General features: G+C 36.6%; 1 protein-coding gene across 1 annotated transcript in view; it reads left to right on the forward strand.

The window, feature by feature from the left end:
• Positions 1 to 19,352, forward strand: part of LOC104986728 (ATP-binding cassette sub-family A member 3-like) — a 238,467-nt gene that overhangs the window by 89,410 nt on the left and 129,705 nt on the right. Inside the window, exons 11-15 of the mRNA XM_010837414.1 lie at positions 4,023 to 4,152; positions 8,519 to 8,673; positions 8,921 to 9,076; positions 9,488 to 9,698; positions 11,998 to 12,148. Of these exons, the coding sequence (XP_010835716.1) occupies positions 4,023 to 4,152; positions 8,519 to 8,673; positions 8,921 to 9,076; positions 9,488 to 9,698; positions 11,998 to 12,148 (803 nt within the window). The remainder of the gene's footprint in view (positions 1 to 4,022; positions 4,153 to 8,518; positions 8,674 to 8,920; positions 9,077 to 9,487; positions 9,699 to 11,997; positions 12,149 to 19,352) is intronic.

Raw genomic sequence — 19,352 nt, forward strand, 5'->3', positions numbered from 1 at the left:
TGCTGTCTCACATACAGGGTTGTCGTTACCATCTTTCTAAATTCCATATATATGCGTTAGTATACTGTATTGGTATTTTTCTTTCTGGCTTACTTCACTCTGTATAATGGGCTCCAGTTTCATCCACCTCATTAGAACTGATTCAAATGTATTCTTTTTAATGGCTGAGTAATACTCCATTGTGTATATGTACCACAGCTTTCTTATCCATTCATCTGCTGATGGACATCTAGGCTGCTTCCGTGTCCTGGCTATTATAAACAGTGCTACAATGAACATTGGGGTACACGTGTCTTGGTCTTTTATCTGGGAGTTGTTCCTCTACTTCTTCTTTTTATCTATGTTTCTCTTACTTTGTGAGTTTGGGAGAAACAATTATCTACCATGGTCTTAGAGGGCTATTTGATGTGGTAGCATCCCTGTATAGCCTGAACGGCTTTGATATTGCTGATGCCAATGCTGTTTTTAGTATGGATGACTGCTGCTTCTTTCCTCAGTGTGTTCTGGCTTTTATCCCTTTGATATGTGATGTGACTGGTCTTACGGTGATCAGAACCTGCCCTGCATGTTAAGCAGTGCCTCCTCTCTTCCCTGTGGCTGTCACAGCCGTAGCAGGGGCAGGGTCTGCACCTTAGTTTTTGGACTAGGAACCCCTCATCTGTTTCTGAGCTGCACTGTGAAGTAGGTGGTATTGCAGTGCTCCCACTGGGAGAGGAGCCACCAAGTATTCCTCCACCAGAGCCGTCCTTCAGGGATGGCACTCTTGTGTCATCGGTCACCCATAGTGCAGGGTCACATGGTACACTGTTTCAGCACTGCTCTCAGCCCTGCCTCAACCATGGAAAAGCTGGCAATTTGCTCTAGTGTCCTTCAGGCATTGTTTTTTACAAGGCAACCAGTGGGGATCCACTGGATTAATGACTGATAAATTTTAGTAGATGAGGCAGAGGGAGCTGTGGGTAAAGAAATCCCAAGCTTCTGCCTTGTACATCCAGATAGATAATGGTGTAACTTACTCAGAAAAGGAATATAGCAGGAGGAATACATTTTCAGATGAGTGAAAGTGAAGGTCAGTCAATAGTGTCTGACTCTTTGCGACCCCTTGGACTATAGAGTCCATGGAATTCTGCAGGCCAGAATACTGGAGTGGATAGACTTTCCCTTCTCCAGGGGATCTTCCCAACCCAGGGATCGAACCCAGGGCTCCCACACTGCAGGCAAATTCTTCACCAGCAGTGCCACAAAAGCTGAAGTTCTATGAAGACCTACAAGACCTTCTGGAACTAACACTCAAAAAAAGATATCCTTCTCATCATAGGGGACTGGAATGCAAAAGTAGGAAGTCAAGATATACCTGGAGTAATAGGCAAGTTTGGACTTGGAATACAAAATGAAGCAGGGCAAAGGCTAATAGAGTTTTGCCAAGAGAAAGTACTGATCATAGCAAACACCCTCTTCCAACAACACGAGAGATGGCTCTACACATGGACATCACCAGATGGTCAATACCAAAATAAGATTGATTATATTCTTTTCAGCTGAAAATGGAGAAGCTCTATAGAGTCAGCCTTGCAAAATTCAGACTTAAGCTGAAAAAAGTGGGGAAAACCACTAGATGATTCAGGTATGACCTAAATCAAATACCTTACAATTACACAGTGGAAATGACAAATAGATTCAAGGGATATCATCTGATAGACAGAGTGCCTAAAGAATTATGGACGGAGGTTCATAAGGTTGTACAGGAGGCGATGATCAAGACCATATCCAAGAAAAAAAAAGAAAAGGCAAAATGGCTGTCTGAGGAGGCCTTACAAATAGCTGAGAAAAGAAGGAAAAGGAGAAAAGGAAAGATATACCCATGTGAATGCAGAGTTCCAAAGAATAGCAAGGAGAAATAAGAAAGCCTTCCTTGTGATCAATGCAAAGAAATAGAGGAAAACAATAGAATGGGAAAGAATAGAGATCTCTTAGAACATTAGAGATACCAAGGAAACATTTCATGAAAAGATGGGCACATTTAAGGATAGAAATGGTATGAATCTAACAGAAGCAGAAGATACTAAGAACAGGTGGCAAGAAGGCACAGAACTATACAAAAGGGATCTTAATAACCTGGATAGCCACAGTGGTGTGATCACGCACCTAGAGACAGACATCCTGGAATGCAAAATCAGGTGGGCCTTAGGAAGCATCACTACAAACAAAGCTACTGGAGGTGATGGAATTGTAGTCAAGATATTTCAAATCCTAAAAGATGATGCTGTGAAAGTGCTGTACTCAATATGTCAGCAAATTTGGAAAACTCAGCAGTGGCCACAGGACTGGAAAAAGTCAGTTTTAATCCCAATCCCAAAGAAAGGCAATGCCAAAGAATGTTCAAACTACCACACAACGGCACTCATCTCACATGCCAGCGAAGTAATGCTCAAAATTCTCCAAGCAAGGCTTCAACAGTATGTGAAGCAAGAACTTCCAGATGTTCAAGCTGGATTTTAAAAAGGCAGAGGAACCAGAGATCAAATTGCCAGCATCTGTTGTATCATAGAAAAAGCAAAAGCATTCCAGAAAAATATCTGCTTTATTGACTATGCCAAAGCCTTTGACTGTGTGGATCACAACAAACTGTGGAACGTTCTTAAAGAGATGAGAATACCAGACCACCTTATCTGCCTCCTGAGAAATCTGCATGTAGGTCAAGAAGCAACAGTTAGAACTGGACATGGAACAACAGACTGGTTCCAAATTGAGAAAGGAGTACATCAAGGCTGTATGTTGCTATCCTGCTTATTTAACTTATATGCAGAGTACATCATGGTAAATGCTGGGCTGGGTGAAGCACAAGCTGGAATCAAGATTTCCAGGAGAAATATCAATAACCTCAGTTATGCAGATGACACCACCCTTAGGGCAGAAAGCAAAGAAGAATTAAAGAGCCTCTTGATAAAAGTGAAAGAGGAGAGTGAAAAAGCTGATTTAAAACTCAACATTCAAAAAACTAAGATCATGGCATCCAGTCCCATCACTTCATGGGAAATAGATGGGGAAACAATGGAAACAGTGGCAGACTTTATTTTCTTGGGCTCCGAAATCACTGCAGATAGTGACTGCAGCCATGAAATTGAAAGAAGCTTGCTTCTTGGAAGAAAAGCTATGACCAACCTAGACAGCATATTAAGAAGCAGAGACATTACTTTGCAGACAAAGATCCATCTAGTCAAAGCTGTGGTTTCTCCAGTAGTCGTGTATGGATGTGAGAGTTGGACTATTAAGATAACTGAGTACCAAAGAATTGATGCTTTTGAGCTGTGGTGTTGAAGAAGACTCTTGAGAGTCCCTTGGACTGCAAGGAGATCCAACCAGTCTATCCTAAAGGAAATCAGTCGTGAATATTCTTTGGAAGGACTGATGCTGAGGCTGAAGCTGCAATATTTTGGTCCTGTGATGCAAAGAACTGACTCATTTGAAAAGATGCTGATGCTGGGAAAGATTGAAAGGAGAAGAAGGGGACAACAGAGGATGAGATGATTGGATGGCATCACCGATTCGATGGACATGAGTGTGAGCAAGCTCTGGGAGTTGGTGATGGACAGGGAAGCCTGGCGTGCCATAGTCCATGGGGTTGCAAAGAGTTTGACACAACTGAGCGACTGAACTAATTAGTAGAGTTTGAAGTGCTTATAGGACAACCACATATAACGACTTTTTGCAGTAAGTTTAGAAATTTAGCAGAAAGACATTGACTGGAGCAGATTGTAATATATCAGCTTCATGACAGTAAATGGATCAAAGTGGGACTCCACAAAATTGTTCAGAAAGTCTTATGGACCTACTTTGAACTTCTATCCACATTTTGCTTCCAGATATAATTGTTCATGATTTTTTTCTTTTATACTTTGATTTTACCTTTTGAGATTAATGGTCTCTTATTTTCTTATTCTATAGATAATTGATATAAATGCATGCCCTTTATAAGTAATAGTAATAGATATAAGGTTTGTGGGGTTTTTTTCTTTTCACAGGAATTTACATTGCAAAATATGACTGTACTAGCAGTTCAAGACTTGTCTTTGAATTTATATGAAGGGCAAATCACTGTCCTTCTCGGTCATAATGGAGCAGGGAAGACTACTACCTTATCTATCCTCACAGGTAAATATTCATGGTTACTTTTGACACAGATACTGTGGATTAAGCTTTGAAGCTTTTGTGTACTCTTCTTGACATTGACATTGTTACTTAAATGATACATATGGCTGTTTATTAATCTGCTCTCTTTACAAAATATAAATCATTTATTATTAAGCTTAAAAATCAATGTTTATTTTTGTTTCTCAGGCGCATCCCACTTCTCACTTTGTAGTGCACCATCGTCATTGGTCAATGCAAAGACTAGAGAGCCTTTCTACTTTCACTTATTTATTCTTTTAAATTTCCTTTTATATTACTTTCCTCTGTTCCCTTGTCCCTTCATAGGAAACCATTCTAATTTGTTTGATGTACATTGTTTCATTGTATAATGTGTATTATATATTCTTATGAATATACTTTTATATTTAATAAGAAAATTTCTACTTACATCCAAGTTGAAAGATTTTCAGTGACCACCCTTACACCCACTGCCTAGATTTTACCATTTTACCATTTTATATATTTGTCACAGATCTATTGATCCCATTTTTATGCATCTGAAAATTAATTTTAGATATTAAGATGCTTCTTAATAAATAATTTAGAATGCATATCATTAACTAGAATTCTTCTTTTGGAATAAAATTTTAATTAAAAAATGCTTAAATTTTAAGTATTCATTTGCTGCATTTTGACATATGCATACTTCTGAATAATCCTGTTGCCTATTAAGATAGATGACTTCACTATTATCCCAGAAAGTGTTCTCATTACTCAAGTGATTCACTAAATTACAGATGAGGCAAAACTTTACTCATATCATTAGTATACATTAATATGCCAGATATTTGGGTGAAAACTAAGAATGCAGTGTTGAGCAGAAAGTCCTCACCTTCAAAGATCTTATAGTTGAGCAAGGATTTGATGAGTAAATAGGAATTTTATAACATCTCAAGAAGTTAAAAATAAAGCTTGAGTGTTGGGTGTTGTCCTGTCACCTTGATCTAACACTGCGGGCAAGGTCTATGAGCAAAGGGGAAATAAAATCTAATTTGAGATTGGTACAAGGTGTAATGAATCATGAAAGAAAGGGGAGATGTGTATTCTAAGGATATTCAGGGCCAGGAAGTAAGAAAGTAGGGAATATTATATGGCTAGAGAACAGAGAGAGAGAGAGAATAGGAATGACCAAAATGATACCAGAGTGTCAAGTGAAAGGTTGGAGCAAGGATGAATTTCCCAGTTTAGGTCAACTGTAAGTAGCCTTATCTTTGAGGAAAGAAATGATGGAAAACAATTCTTTGTTAACTTCTATCTTTGAAATACTTCTGAAACTTAGTTAAAGCTCTTAATCATTACTTCCTAATTAATTCCACATAATTATTAGTGAATATTGTTATTGTTGTCTTCAGTATAATATCAACTGCCACTTATTAAATAATTTTATATATTTCATCTTAGAACATATTCCATGCTTTACATTTTGTGACAGTGGTCCCCAAAGATAATGGTCTCCTTCCCGTGTGTTCTGGCCAGGTCTATGCCCAACATGTAGTGTGGAGAAGCTGATGTATTGGGCACAGACCTGGCCAGAAAGACGACAACAAATCCCTGGGGTCTGCTTGGTGTGGTGGGCTGCTCCAGCCAAGGTGGCTTCCACTTTCTGCCTGGGAGGAAAAAGGTAGGGCCCTGACCCTTGTGAGGAGGCAGGGCAGTGAAGTAGTCTGTCTCTTCCTCACTGAAAAGTCAAGCATGGTTCAATTCACAACTTCAGCAGACCTTGTTTAATTAGTTTTTGTTTACTTACCAAAAAAAAAAAAAAAAAACCCCACAAAACCAAATCATAAATGATGAAATAAATCCTAAATAAAAATGGATTTGCTCCACAATATTTCTTAGGAAGATCAAGAACCAGCAATCCAGGTATCCTGAAGGTCCCAAGTGTCATGGGCAAGTAGGGTTTTTCCTGGTAAGATGGATCCCTGCATGGGGTTGGATAGTTCTGTGCCAAGAAGCTTGTTGGGGTGGGTGACACCCGGGCCATATATATATATATATATATATAATGAGATAATCCTGGTTTATCTGGATGAATCCTAAATGAAATCTCTAGTGTCCTCATAAGTAAAAGACAGAGGGAGATTTTAGATAGGCAGAATGGAAGACAAGAAGAGAGTAGGCAATGTGATGTTGGACCCAGATAACCGGAGTGTTGCTTCACAGGATAAGAAATATTAGCAGCCACCATAATCTGAAAAAGACAAGAAATGGATTTTTCCCTCAGAGTCTCTGTTGAGGGTGAGGCCCTGCTGACACCTCAGTTTCACCCCAGTGATACTGATTTCAGACTTCCAGTCTCCAGAACTGTAATGAAATATATTTCTTTTGTTTTAACACTAACTCTGTGGTAATTTGCTACAGCAGCCATTGGAAACCAATGCATTCGATATCTCAGAACATATATTATGCATTTCCTAATGTGTATATGCGCATTCCCTTTTCCTTACCAGGAATGCCTAAACCACCACTTCCCTTTTTAAATTTTCTACTCATTCATGAAGATTCAGCTCAAAAGCTACTTCCTGATCACATCAACCAGAATTAATCACCCTTAGCTCTGTTTGGTAACTATGTCCCAAAGGATTAGCGTAATTTCTTACACAGTAAGTTTTCAGTAAATACTTGCAGAATGAATTAATTGTATCATGTATCACAGTTGTTGAGACACCTGTTTCCTCAATTAAAAGTAGCTCGAAGCCCAAGGGTTATGTCTTGTAATTTTTTGAATGATAATTTTTAGTTGAGGCAAAATTCATATAACATAAAATTATTCAATTTAAAGTTTCCAGCTTAGTAGCATGTGGTACTTTTACAATATTGTGCAACTACACAGTGGAGTGGAAAGTATATTCAAGGGATTAGATCTGGTAGACAAAAAGCCTGAAGAACTATGGATGGACATTTTTAATATTGTACAGGATGCAGTGACCAAAATCATTCCAAACAAAAAGAAATGCAAGAAAGCAAAGTGGTTGTCTGAACAAGCTTTAAAAATAGCTGAGGAAAACGAGAAGCAAAGATAAAGAGAAAAGGGAAAGACATACCCAACTAAATAGAGATCCAGAGAATAGCAAGGAGAGATAACAAGGCCTTCTGAAATGAACAATGCAAAGAAGTGGAGGAAAACAATAGAATGGGAAAGACTATAGATCTCTTGAAGAAAATTGGAGGTATCAAGGGAACATTTCATGCAAGGATAGGCATGATAAAGGACAGAAGAGGTTAAGAAGAGTTGGCAAGAATACACAGAGGAACTCTACAAGAAAGGTCTTAATGATCCTGATAACCATAGTGGTGTGGTTAATCACCTAGAGCCAGACATCCTGGAGTGTGAAGTGGACCTTAGGAAGCATTACCATGAATAAACCAATGGAAGTGATGGAATTCCATCTGAGCTATTTAAAATCCTAGAAGGTGATGCTGTTGAAGTGCTGCTTTCAATATGCCAGCAAATTTGGAAAAGTCAGCAGTGATCACAGGACTGGAAAAGGTCATTTTCCATTTAATTTTCATTCTAATCGCAAAGAAAGACAATGCCAGAGAATGTTCGAACTACAGTACAGTTGCGCTCATTTCATAGGCTAGTAAAGTTATGCTCAAAATCTTTCCAGCTAGACTTCAGCAGTACGTGAATTGAAAACTTACACATATGCAAGCTTATTTCAAAGATGCAGAGGAACCCGAAATCAAATTGCCAATATCCGTTGGATCATGGAGAAAGTAAGGGGGTTCAAGAAAAACATCTACTTCTGCTACAGTGACTACACTAAAGACTTTGTGTGGATCACAAAAAACTGTGCAAAGTTCTTAAAGTGATGTGAGTACCAGATCACACTATCTTTCTCCTGAGAATCCTGTATGTGGGTCAAGAAGCAACAGTTAGAACTGGACAGAGAACAAATGACTGGTTCAAAGTTGGGGAGGGAATATAACAAGTCTGTATATTGCCACCCTGCTTATTTAACTTCTATGAAGAGTACATCATGCAAAATGCCAGGTTGGGTGAATCACAAGCTGGTAAGATTATACTGTGGTTTGCCTATGTTGTCAAACAGACAGTAGCATAGAACCCTGAAACAGAAAATTCTTCAAAGTATTTTTTATTACTCAATTAATATTTTTATACTCATTAGAAACCAGAATGCATAGATTTTTTAAAAAGTTTTCCCCATTACCAGAAGGTGCCAGGTCACTTTCTTTGTAAGAGGTACTCATAATTCTTTCAAATAGTCTACAAATAGACTATTAAGGAGGTGCTAATGAACAGTGTATTCTCAGGTTCTCTCACTGAAACTAAGTTTCTGTCATGTCTTATGCTTAATTCTAGGTCTCTATCGTCCTACCAGTGGAAAGGTGTATATTAGTGGATATGATATCTCGAAAGATATGGTTCAAGTCAGGAAAAGCTTGGGCTTGTGCCCCCAGGATGACATATTGTTCCATCACTTGACAGTCTCAGAACATCTCTATTTCTACTGTGTGGTGAGCCAGAGATATATTCTTTTTTTCCACTCTTTTCATATGCTTCAGGCAGTGTGACAAAGAACCAACATCTTTATCTTTATGTAGTGGAAATTCATTTTTTTGGAGACATTGTTCCTTAACTATAAAGGGGGGCAAAGAGAAGGAAAAGCTCATGTCTAAATAACTCTGTAAGAAAAATCCTGATGAAAGAATTTTTCTAAGGACAAAGTTGGAAGCACCATGTAAACTCTGGCTTCTCTTTTAGATAAAAGGAGTACCTCCAGAAATACAATCTAAAGAAATTAACAAAATGCTGATATCTTTTGGCCTGATAGAAAAGCATGATGCCCTTGCAAAGTCACTGAGTGGAGGAATGAAGCGTAAACTCTCCATTATTATAGCACTTATAGGAGGCTCCAAGGTAAAGAACCACTGACATGGGTCCCTACCGCAGCTAATGTATAAAACTGAGCTGACACAAACCTATGAGTTGATATGAATCTAACTCTCTAGAAAGTGAAAGTGAAGTCGCTCAGTCATGTCCGACTCTTTGCGACCCGTGGACTGTAGCCCACCAAGCTCCTCCGTCCATGGGATTCTCCAGGCAAGAATACTGGAGTGGGCTACCCATCAGAGGGTATTTCCATCATTGATCCAGTTTATATAATATGGTTATCGGGTTTTAATTTATTGTTAATTTTTCAAAGTTCTTAATATAGTCTAGATTATGTATTTTAGCTTGCATATGTCCCCCATGTAAAATAGTAAGTTATCACATAAAGAGCATAACATGAATTAAATATGATCATGGAACTGTTCTTCTGATCTGTAGGTGGTGATACTTGATGAGCCAACATCTGGCATGGACCCAGTCTCAAGGAGATTCACTTGGGATGTCCTTCAGAAGCATAAAGAGAATCGTACCATCTTACTGACAACCCACCACATGGATGAAGCTGATGTCCTGGGTGACCGTATAGCTATCATGGCGAAGGGTACTCTGCAGTGCTGTGGCTCTACAATTTTCCTGAAAAAAGTTTATGGTCTGTCTCCCTTTGATCACTGTTTGGATGCTAATGACTGAATAACATTCTCTAACATAATTTTATTATCATTTTTGTTCCTCTACACAGAACTTCTTGTGTCCTATTGCATTAAATCTAAACTATTTAAATTGGCTATTTGTAATTTATCTATCTATCCCTATTATTTTTCATTATGATACAATGAGTATATTCTAACTTAGAAAACTCATTCTTTTATTGACCTCAAAAAAGTCATGTTTCTTTCTCTCACCTGGCTTCCACTGAAGTTAGTTTTTGTTGGAATGAATTAATGCTTCCAAGGTATTTGGTTCATAGACTGATAACTTGTAGGGGAGAAAGTGAGTGACTCAGTATCTCTGACCCTTTTTTCTCTATTGCCAAATCAGCATCATTCCCCTCTGGTGTAATTAGCTAAATATCTTCTAGTTTATTTTTATGAAATCATCTTGAAATGTGGTAGTTGATCAATAGGAATTTATTGAATAGGATATGAATGAATAGTGAAATAAAACAATCTTGATTTTAATAAGAATATACTCTGATTAGTCAGTAAGACTAGTACATTAAAAATGAGCCATAGTATCATATGTAACTGAGTTCCGATATTACAAGGTTCAAACCAGTAAGTGTATCAGGGCTTCAGAATTGGAGCATACAAATCAATGAGAATAGTTAAGACTGACATTATTCCATTAATCATTAATTTGGTGTTTGAATTCATTCATTCAACTCATATTTATTTTCAGTGAGTTACATTTAATGTTTACACACATTTATCTCATCTCCTCTTCATAACCTCACCATTTTTATGGAGCAGAAAACTGCTGCTTATTCTGAAGTCTGAGTCAATCATGCAGTTAAGTGGCAGAGTTTTGGACCTGGGTTCTTCGAACAACAAAGCCCTTGTTTTGCACTCTAAGATGTGACCATTTTCCCTTTACTCTATCTCAAAGAGGATATTGAGTTGAGTTTTAAGCAGTATATTTGGTTAATATCAGAAATAAAGGGACTCATACTTTTAAATGTTTTTTCACTTGCAGATGGGAACATATAAGTTAATATTCCTATAGCAGATTAGTTGTAGGAACAAAATTAATTAACCTAAGTATATTAATGCTTTTAGTTATTGACCTTAAAAAGGCAATGAAGGAAAGAACACCTCTATTTTAGAAAACGATATAAGTAAGTAATAAAAGTATGAGGATAAAAATGCACCTTTTTTCCCCTGGGACAAAGAAGTCAGCTGGCATCAACAGTCTGGGGGAGAATCAGTGAGAAATTAAGTTTGATGGACAGGACATTGAAAACAGCAAGAGTGGTTTGCATTTGATGTGTGAATGCATGTATAAGACAAATTTTGAAATATGAAATTCAGAAGCCCCATTCAAGAATATAATAGAAAGATAGCCTAAAGTAATGAATGCTAAAATAAGAATATGACAGGTAAAATAATTATGTGTGTCTATACTCCGGTGGCCCGGACAGTAAAGTGTCTGTCTACAATGTGAGAGACCTGGGTTCGATCCCTGGGTTGAGAAGATTCTCTGGAGAAGGAAATGGCAACCCACTCCAGTACTCTTGCCTTGAAAATCCCATGGACAGAGGAGCTTGGTGCAGGCTACTATCCATGGGGTCGCAAAGAGTCAGGCACGACTGAGCGACTTCACTTTCACTTTCATATACATAAATGTGTGTGTGGATGTATGTATGTATATGTAAAATCCTAAAAGGGTCGGAGACACTTGGTGACAATAGTCCGTGTAGCCCATTGTCACACAATGAAGGGAAGAGTTCCTAGTACAGTGAGGTGAAATTTTGAAGTTTTTATTCATTAATTTGGGGAAGTAAAAGTTTCCACTTTAATGGCATGTACCTGAAATGTGATCATTGAACATTAAGTATGGAAAGAATGACAGAAGGAAGGAAATTTTTAAATATATAAAACAATAGAAAAATGTTTAAACTTTTTCTTTTGTATTGGAGTATAAGTGATTAACAATGTTAAGATATTTTCAAGTGAACAACGAAGGGATGCAGGCATACATATACATGAATCCATTCTCCTCCCAACTCTCAGCCCATAAAAATTAACAGGTTTAAATTTTAGTAAAAATATGAAACCAGTAAATCTCAAAAATTAAAGATCACTTGCTCTTAAACACAGTATTGATGCCTTGTAAAAATGAAATTTTAAACAAGCAAGATCCTGTGCTTTCTGTTGGTAGAGTATATTTATGTGTTTGATTGGGGAAGATTGCATTTAAAAAATTTTGACCTTTTAAATGGACTTTTTCAGGTGTGGGATACCACTTAATTATTGTAAAGGATCGTCACTGTGATGTTCAAGAAATCTCCGAACTGATTAAATATCACATACCAGAAGCCAGATTGGAGAACAATGTTGCAGCTGAATTATCGTTTGTCCTACCCAAGGAGTACACAGACAGGTATGGATCCAGAGAATGTTAGATAATAGTTTGGGGTTATAAGAAATCAATATTACTTTTTAAAGTTTCCCCTGACTTGACAAATAGATTGTGTGCAGCTGTCATTTGACAAGTAATGGTAAAAAAAAAAAAAAAAGAAAAAAAATTACTTCCTAAAGATTTCACTGTCTGCACAGAGGGAAGTCATATAATTTGGCTTGCATTTAGCTTGTCTTGGTATCTTTATTTCTATTTCTTACAGTCTGGTGTTAAGTAGTGACAAGAAATGATAAGCTATTTGCACAAACTTTGTTCAACTGATTGGCTGAGATTATAAGAAAAAAGTGGCCTATGTGGCAGACCTTGCATTCAGAAGCCCTAGAAACTACAGGAAACAGGCAATTTGACCATAACAGTTAAGCAAGCTAGTTACCAAAAGGAGAAAGAAAATATTAATTGTACTTGGGATGTTTATCTTGATTAAGGGAAGAGGAAAATAAGAATACTTATGATAAACTTCCAGGGACTATGCCAATTTCATCTTCTTTCAAGTTGTAGTTAGCAGCTTGATATTATCTTGAAGCAAACTAATTGGCATTCTCAAAAGAAGACGAATAGAGGGGAACTTCTTCAACTTTCTAATGAACAAAATCCTAACAGCCTACATCATACATAATGGTGAGAAACTCAAAGCTTTCCCGTTAAGATCAGGAACAAGGAAAGGAAGTCCTTTCTCTCCACTGCTTTCAACATCATGCTGGAAGTCCTAGCTAATGCAATAACACGAGACAAAGAAATGTACATACATTAGGAAGAAAGGAATAAAACTCTTTGCAGATAATACAATCATCTTTTGCATACCGCCCAAAAGAATTTACCAAAACAAACAAACAAACAAAAAATCCTTCTAGAACTAGTAAGTGATTGTAGCAAGGTCGCAGGATACAAATTTGATATAAAAGTCAATAACTTTTCTATATATCAACAATTAGTAAATATAGTTTAAAATTACAAGTGCATGCTATTTACATTAGTATTGCCCAAAGCAAATTACTTAGGTATAAAGTTAATAAAATACATACAAGTTTGATATGAGTAAAACTCCAAAATTCTAATGAATGAAATCAAGAAGCTAAATAAATGTGAAGATAGTCCATTTTTACGAATAGGAAGACTCAATACTGTCAAGGAGTCAGTTCTTCCTAACTTGATCTATAGGTTCAATGTAATTCTAGTCAAAATTTCTGTAAGTTATTTTGTGGGTATCAACAAACTGATCCCAAAGTTTATAAAAAGTTTATTCAAATTAATCAACACAATATTGAAAGAAAAGAATAAAGTTAGAAGACTGACAGAAACCAACTCTAAGACTTACTATAAAACTACTACAATCAAGATGGTGTAGTATTAGTGAAAGAATAGAAAAATAGAACAACAGAACAAAGCAGAGAACCCAGAAATATATATATATATAGTCACCTGGTCTTTGACAGGGAAGGAAAAGCAATGGAGAAAAGATACTTTTCAACAAATGGTGATGGAATGAACAATCAGACATCCACATGCAAAGAAAATAACCTAAACACTTAAAATGGGTGATAAGCCTAAAATTCAAACAAAAAACTATAAATCTCCTAGAAGATAACATAGGACGAAAACTAGCTGACCTTAGGTATGGCAATGACATTTAAATTATAGCACCAATAGCACTTTTCATGACAGGAATAACTGAAAAGCTAGACTTCAGTGAAATTATATTTTTGTTCTGTGTTTGGCAATATCAAGAGAATTAGAAGACAAGACACAGAATGGAAGAAAATATTTGCAAAAAACACATTTAATAAAAAATGTTACACAGCATATACAAAGAACTAGAAAAAGCAAGGGAATTCCTGTTTTTTACTTCTGCTTTATTGACTGCACCAAAGCCTTTGACTGTGTGGATCACAATAAACTGTGGAACAATGTTAAAGAGATGGGAATACCAGACCAACTTACCTGCCTCCTGAGAAATCTATATGCAGGTCAAGAAGCAACAATTAGAACCTGACATAGAACAGCAGACTGGTTCCAAATTGGGAAAGTACATCAAGGCTGTATATTGTCACTCTGCTTATTTAACTTATATGCAGAGTACATTACATGAAATGCTGGGCTGGAAGAAGCACAAGCTGGAATCAAGATTGCCAGGGAAAAAAAATCAATAACTTCAGGGATGCAGATGACACCACCCTTATAGCAGAAAGCAAAGAGGAAGTGAAGAGCCTCTTGATGAAAGTGAAAGAGGAGAGTGAAAAAGCTGGCTTAAAACTCAACATTCAAAAACTAAGATCATGGCATCTGGTCCCATCACTTCATGGCAAATAGATGGGGAAACAATGGAAACAGTGACAGACTTTATCTTTTTGGCTCCAAAATCACTGCAGATGGTGATTGCAGCCATGAAATTAAAAGATGCTTCCTCCTTGGAATAAAAGCTATGATCAACCTAGACAGCATATTAAAAAGCAGAGACATTTCATTGCCAACAAAGGTCCATCTAGTCAAAGCTATGTCTTTTCCAGCAATCATGGAAAAGTAGTCACAGCCATAGGCTGTGAGAGTTGGTCCATAAAGAAAACTGAGCATCGAAGAACTGATGCTTTTGAACTGTGGTGTTGGAGTGTTTTAGGTCTTCATAGAGCCATTCAACTTCAGCCTCTTCAGCTGAAATGGTTGGGGCATAGACTTGGATTACTGTGATACCGAATGGTCTGCCTTAAGTTTGACTAGCTCCTATTTGCTCATTTTGTTTCTATTTATTTTCTCTTTGGAGACAGACTAAGAATATATGGCTATGATTCATGTCAGAAAAAAATTTTCACATTCTTTTCTTATAGTTTTATGATGTCATGTCTTATATTTATGTATAAACCATTTCAAGTTTATTTTTGTATATGATGTGAAGGAGTGTTCTGATTTTATTGATTTGCATGTAGCTGTCCAGTATTCTCAGCACCATTTGTTGATGAAACTCTCTTTTCTCCATTGTATATTCTTGCTCCCTTTATCATAATTGACTCTATTCTGTTGCATTAATCTAAATGTCTGTTATTGTGCCAATACCATGCTGTTTTGATTACTGTAGCTTAGTTATGTCTGAAGTATAGAAGGGTTATGCCTTCAGCTTTGTTCTTATTTTCTCAGGATTTCTTTGTCAATTTTGGATGTTTTGTGGTTCCATACAAATGTTAAGATTATTCTGGTTGTGAAAAGTATCATCAGCATTTTGATAGGGATTGCATTAATCTGTAGATTCCTTTGGGTAGTATGGCCATTTTAAGAATATTAATTCTTCAAATCAAAAACATGTAATAGTTTTCCATTTTTTGGAATCTTCTTGGATTTCCTTTATCAATGTTTTACAGTTTTCAGTGTATAGATCTTTCACATTCTTTATTAGGCTATTTCCTAGATTTTAGGGTTAGACTTTTAAATGGATTGGCTTTTTCCTCTTCTTTCTGATATTTACATATTGGCATAATGAAATCAAAGGATTTCTGTATATTCATCTTGTATCCTGCTACCTTGCTGAATTATTTTATTAGTTCTAATAGATTTTATGTGGAGACTCTATGTTTCTCTTTATAGTGTATCATGTCATCTATCAATAGTTCCATTTTACTTCTCCCTTCCAATGGGGTTGTATTTCATTTTCTTTTCCTGTTTGATTGCTGCAGCTACTACTTCTAATACCATATTGAACAGAATGGTGAGAATGGGCATCCTTGTCTTTTTCCCGAATTTAGTGAAGAAGTTTTCTGCTTTTTACCATAGAATATTATGTTGACAGTGGGTTTGTCATAAATGGCTTTTACTTTGTTGAGATATGTTCCCTCTATATCCACTTTGGTGAAAGTTCTTATCATGAATGGATGTTGAATTTTATGAAAAGCTCTTTATGAGTCTACTGAGATGACCATGTATTTTTGTCTTTCCTTTTGTTAATGTGGTGTATCACATTGATTTGTGTGTGTTGAACCATCCTTGTGAACCTTGGAATTGTCCAACTGATCATTATGTTTGATTCTTTTTATGTACTGTTACATTCAGTTTGCAATATTTTGTAGAGGATATTTGCATTTATATTCATCAAAGATATTGACTTGTACTTGTCAAATGTGTAGGCATAGTCTCTTTGTCTCTTTTGGGTAATAGAGTGACAGTGGCTTCATGGAAATAATTTTGCAGTGTTCCTTCCTCTTCAATTTTTTGGAATAATTAAAGCAGGATGGTGTAAGCTCTTTTTATATGTTTTGTGGAACTCTGCAGTGAAGGCATCTGGTCCTGGACCATTGTTTTTAAATTACATATTCAGTTTCATTTCTAATGATTGGTCTGCTCAAATTTTCTGTTTCTTCTTGACTCAGTTTTGGCAGGCTGTATATTGCTACAAGGGCTTCCAAGGTGGCTCAGTGGTAAAGAATCCACCCGCCAATGCATGAGATGCAGGCTTGATCCCTAGATTGGGAAGGTCCCCTGGAGAAGGAAATGGCATCCCACTGGTATTCTTGTCTGGAAAATCCCATGGACAGAGGAGCTTGAAGGGCTACAGTCCATAGGGTTGTAAAAGAGTCGGATATGACTTAGCAGCTATGCAACAAGAACAACATATTTCTATAAACTTGTCCCTTTGTTCTAGATCATCTAATTTGTTGCCAAATAACTATTTGTAATATACTCTTAAAAATGTTTTTGTATTTCTATGGTATCAGTTTTTACTTCTCCTCTTTCATTTCTTATTTTGTTTATTTCAATCCTCCCTCTTTTCTTCTTGGTGAGATCTGCCAGAAGTTTATCAATTTTGGTTATCTTTTCAAACAAGCAATTCTTGGATTTATTGATTTTTTTATATTTTTAATCTCTATTCTATTTCCTTTCTCATCTTTATTATTTCCTCCCTTCTGCCAACTTTAGGTTTTGTTTGTTCTTCTTTTTCTAATTCCATTAGGTGGTGGATAATATTGTTTATTTGAAATGTTTCTTCTTGAGAAGAGCCTTAATCACTATAAAATTCCCCATTAGAAGTGCTTTTGCTACATCTCATAGATGTTGTAAAGTTGTATTTTCATTTCCTTGAGTTTTTTTTTCTGATATCCTCTGATTTTACCATTGACCTTCTTGTTTTCTTAGTAGCATGTTTGATCTCCAGCTGTTTGTTCTACTCCTGTTTACTTTCTGTGGTTGATTTCTAGCTTCACAGCACTGTGGTCATCAAAAATGCTTGAAATAATTTCTATCCTTTTAAATTTGTTGAAGCTTGTTTTGTGATGTTGTATGTGATTTATCCTAGATCATTCATTTGCACTTGAAAAGAATTTGTATTCTGGTTTTTGTTATATTTTGGGGGGATTGTGTAGTGCCCTGTAGATATCAACTCCAAAGGATCTATTTTGTCATTTAGGACCTCTGTTGCCTTGTTACTTTTCTGTCTAGATTATCTGTCCATTCATGTCAATGAGGTATTAAACTCTCCTACTATTATTGTATTATTGTCCACCTCTCTTTATGTCTGTTAGGATTTATTATACTTATTTTAAATATTTAAGGTGCACCTATATGCATGTATGTTGATGAGTGTATGGTCTTCTTGTATTGGCTCCTTCATCATTATATAATGTTCTTTTTTATCTTTCTTCACATCCTTTGTGTTAAAGTCTATTTTTTTTTGATATGTGTATTGCTATCCCTGCTTTCCTGTAATTTCCATTTGCTTGGAACATCTTTTTCTATCCCCTCACTTTCAGCATGCATGTTTTTGCCCTGAAGTGAATCTCTTCTAGGCAGCATATTGTAAGTTCTTGGTTTTTATCCCATCTATTACACTATATCATTTGATAAGAGGATTTAGTCCACTGACTTTAATTTTTTTCCTGTTTTTTATTTTTATTTTTTTTAATTTTATTTTATTTTTAAACTTTACAATATTGTATTGGTTCTGCCATATATCGAAATGAATCCACCACAGGCATACATGTGTTCCCCATCCTGAACCCTCCTCCCTCCTCCCTCCCCATACCATCCCTCTGGGTCATCCCAGTGCACCAGCGCCAAGCATCCAGTATCGTGCATCGAACCTGGAATGGCGACTCGTTTCATATATAATATTATATATATCTCAATGCCATTCCCCAAATCATCTCACCTTCTCCCTCTCCCACAGAGTCAAAAAGACTGTTCTATACATCAGTGTTTCTTTTGCTGTCTCGTACACAGGGTTATTGTTACCATCTTTCTAAATTCCATATATATGCGTTAGTATACTGTATTGGTGTTTTTCTTTCTGGCTTACTTCACTCTGTATAATAGGCTTCAGTTTCATCCACCGCATTAGAACTGATTCAAATGTATTCTTTTTAATGGCTGAGTAATACTCCATTGTGTATATGTACCACAGCTTTCTTATCCATTCATCTGCTGATGGACATCTAGGTTGTTTCCATGTCCTGGCTATTATAGACAGTGCTGTGATGAACATTGGGGTACACGTGTCTCTTTCAGTTCTGGTTTCCTCAGTGTGTATGCCAAGCAGTGGGATTGCTGGATCATAAGGCAGTTCTATTTCCAATTTTTTAAGGAATCTCCACACTGTTCTCCATAGTGGCTGTACTAGTTTGCATTCCCACCAACAGTGTAAGAGGGTTCCCTTTTCTCCACACCCTCTCCAGCATTTATTACTTGTAGACTTTTGGATTGCAGCCATTCTGACTGGCGTGAAATGGTACCTCGTAGTGGTTTTGATTTGCATTTCTCTGATAATGAGTGATGTTGAGCATCTTTTCATGTGTTTGCTAGCCATCTGTATGTCTTCTTTGGAGAAATGTCTAGTTCTTTGGCCCATTTTTTGATTGGGTCATTTATTTTTCTTGAACTGAGCTGTAGGAGTTGCTTGTATATTTTTGAAATTAGTTGTTTGTCAGTTGCTTCATTTGCTATTATTTTCTCCCATTCTGAAGGCTGTTTTTTCACCTTGCTTAGAGTTTCCTTTGTTATGCAGAAGCTTTTAATTTTAATTAGGTCCCATTTGTTTATTTTTGCTTTTATTTCCAATATTCTGGGAGGTGGGTCATAGAGGATCCTGCTGTGATGTATGTCGGAGAGTGTTTTGCCTATGTTCTCCTCTAGCAGTTTTATAGTTTCTGGTCTTACGTTTAGATCTTTAATCCATTTTGAGTTTATTTTTGTG

Source organism: Bison bison, unplaced genomic scaffold, assembly GCF_000754665.1.
Source record: "Bison bison bison isolate TAMUID 2011002044 unplaced genomic scaffold, Bison_UMD1.0 scf7180017864072, whole genome shotgun sequence".
NCBI classification, from domain to species: Eukaryota; Metazoa; Chordata; class Mammalia; order Artiodactyla; family Bovidae; genus Bison; species Bison bison.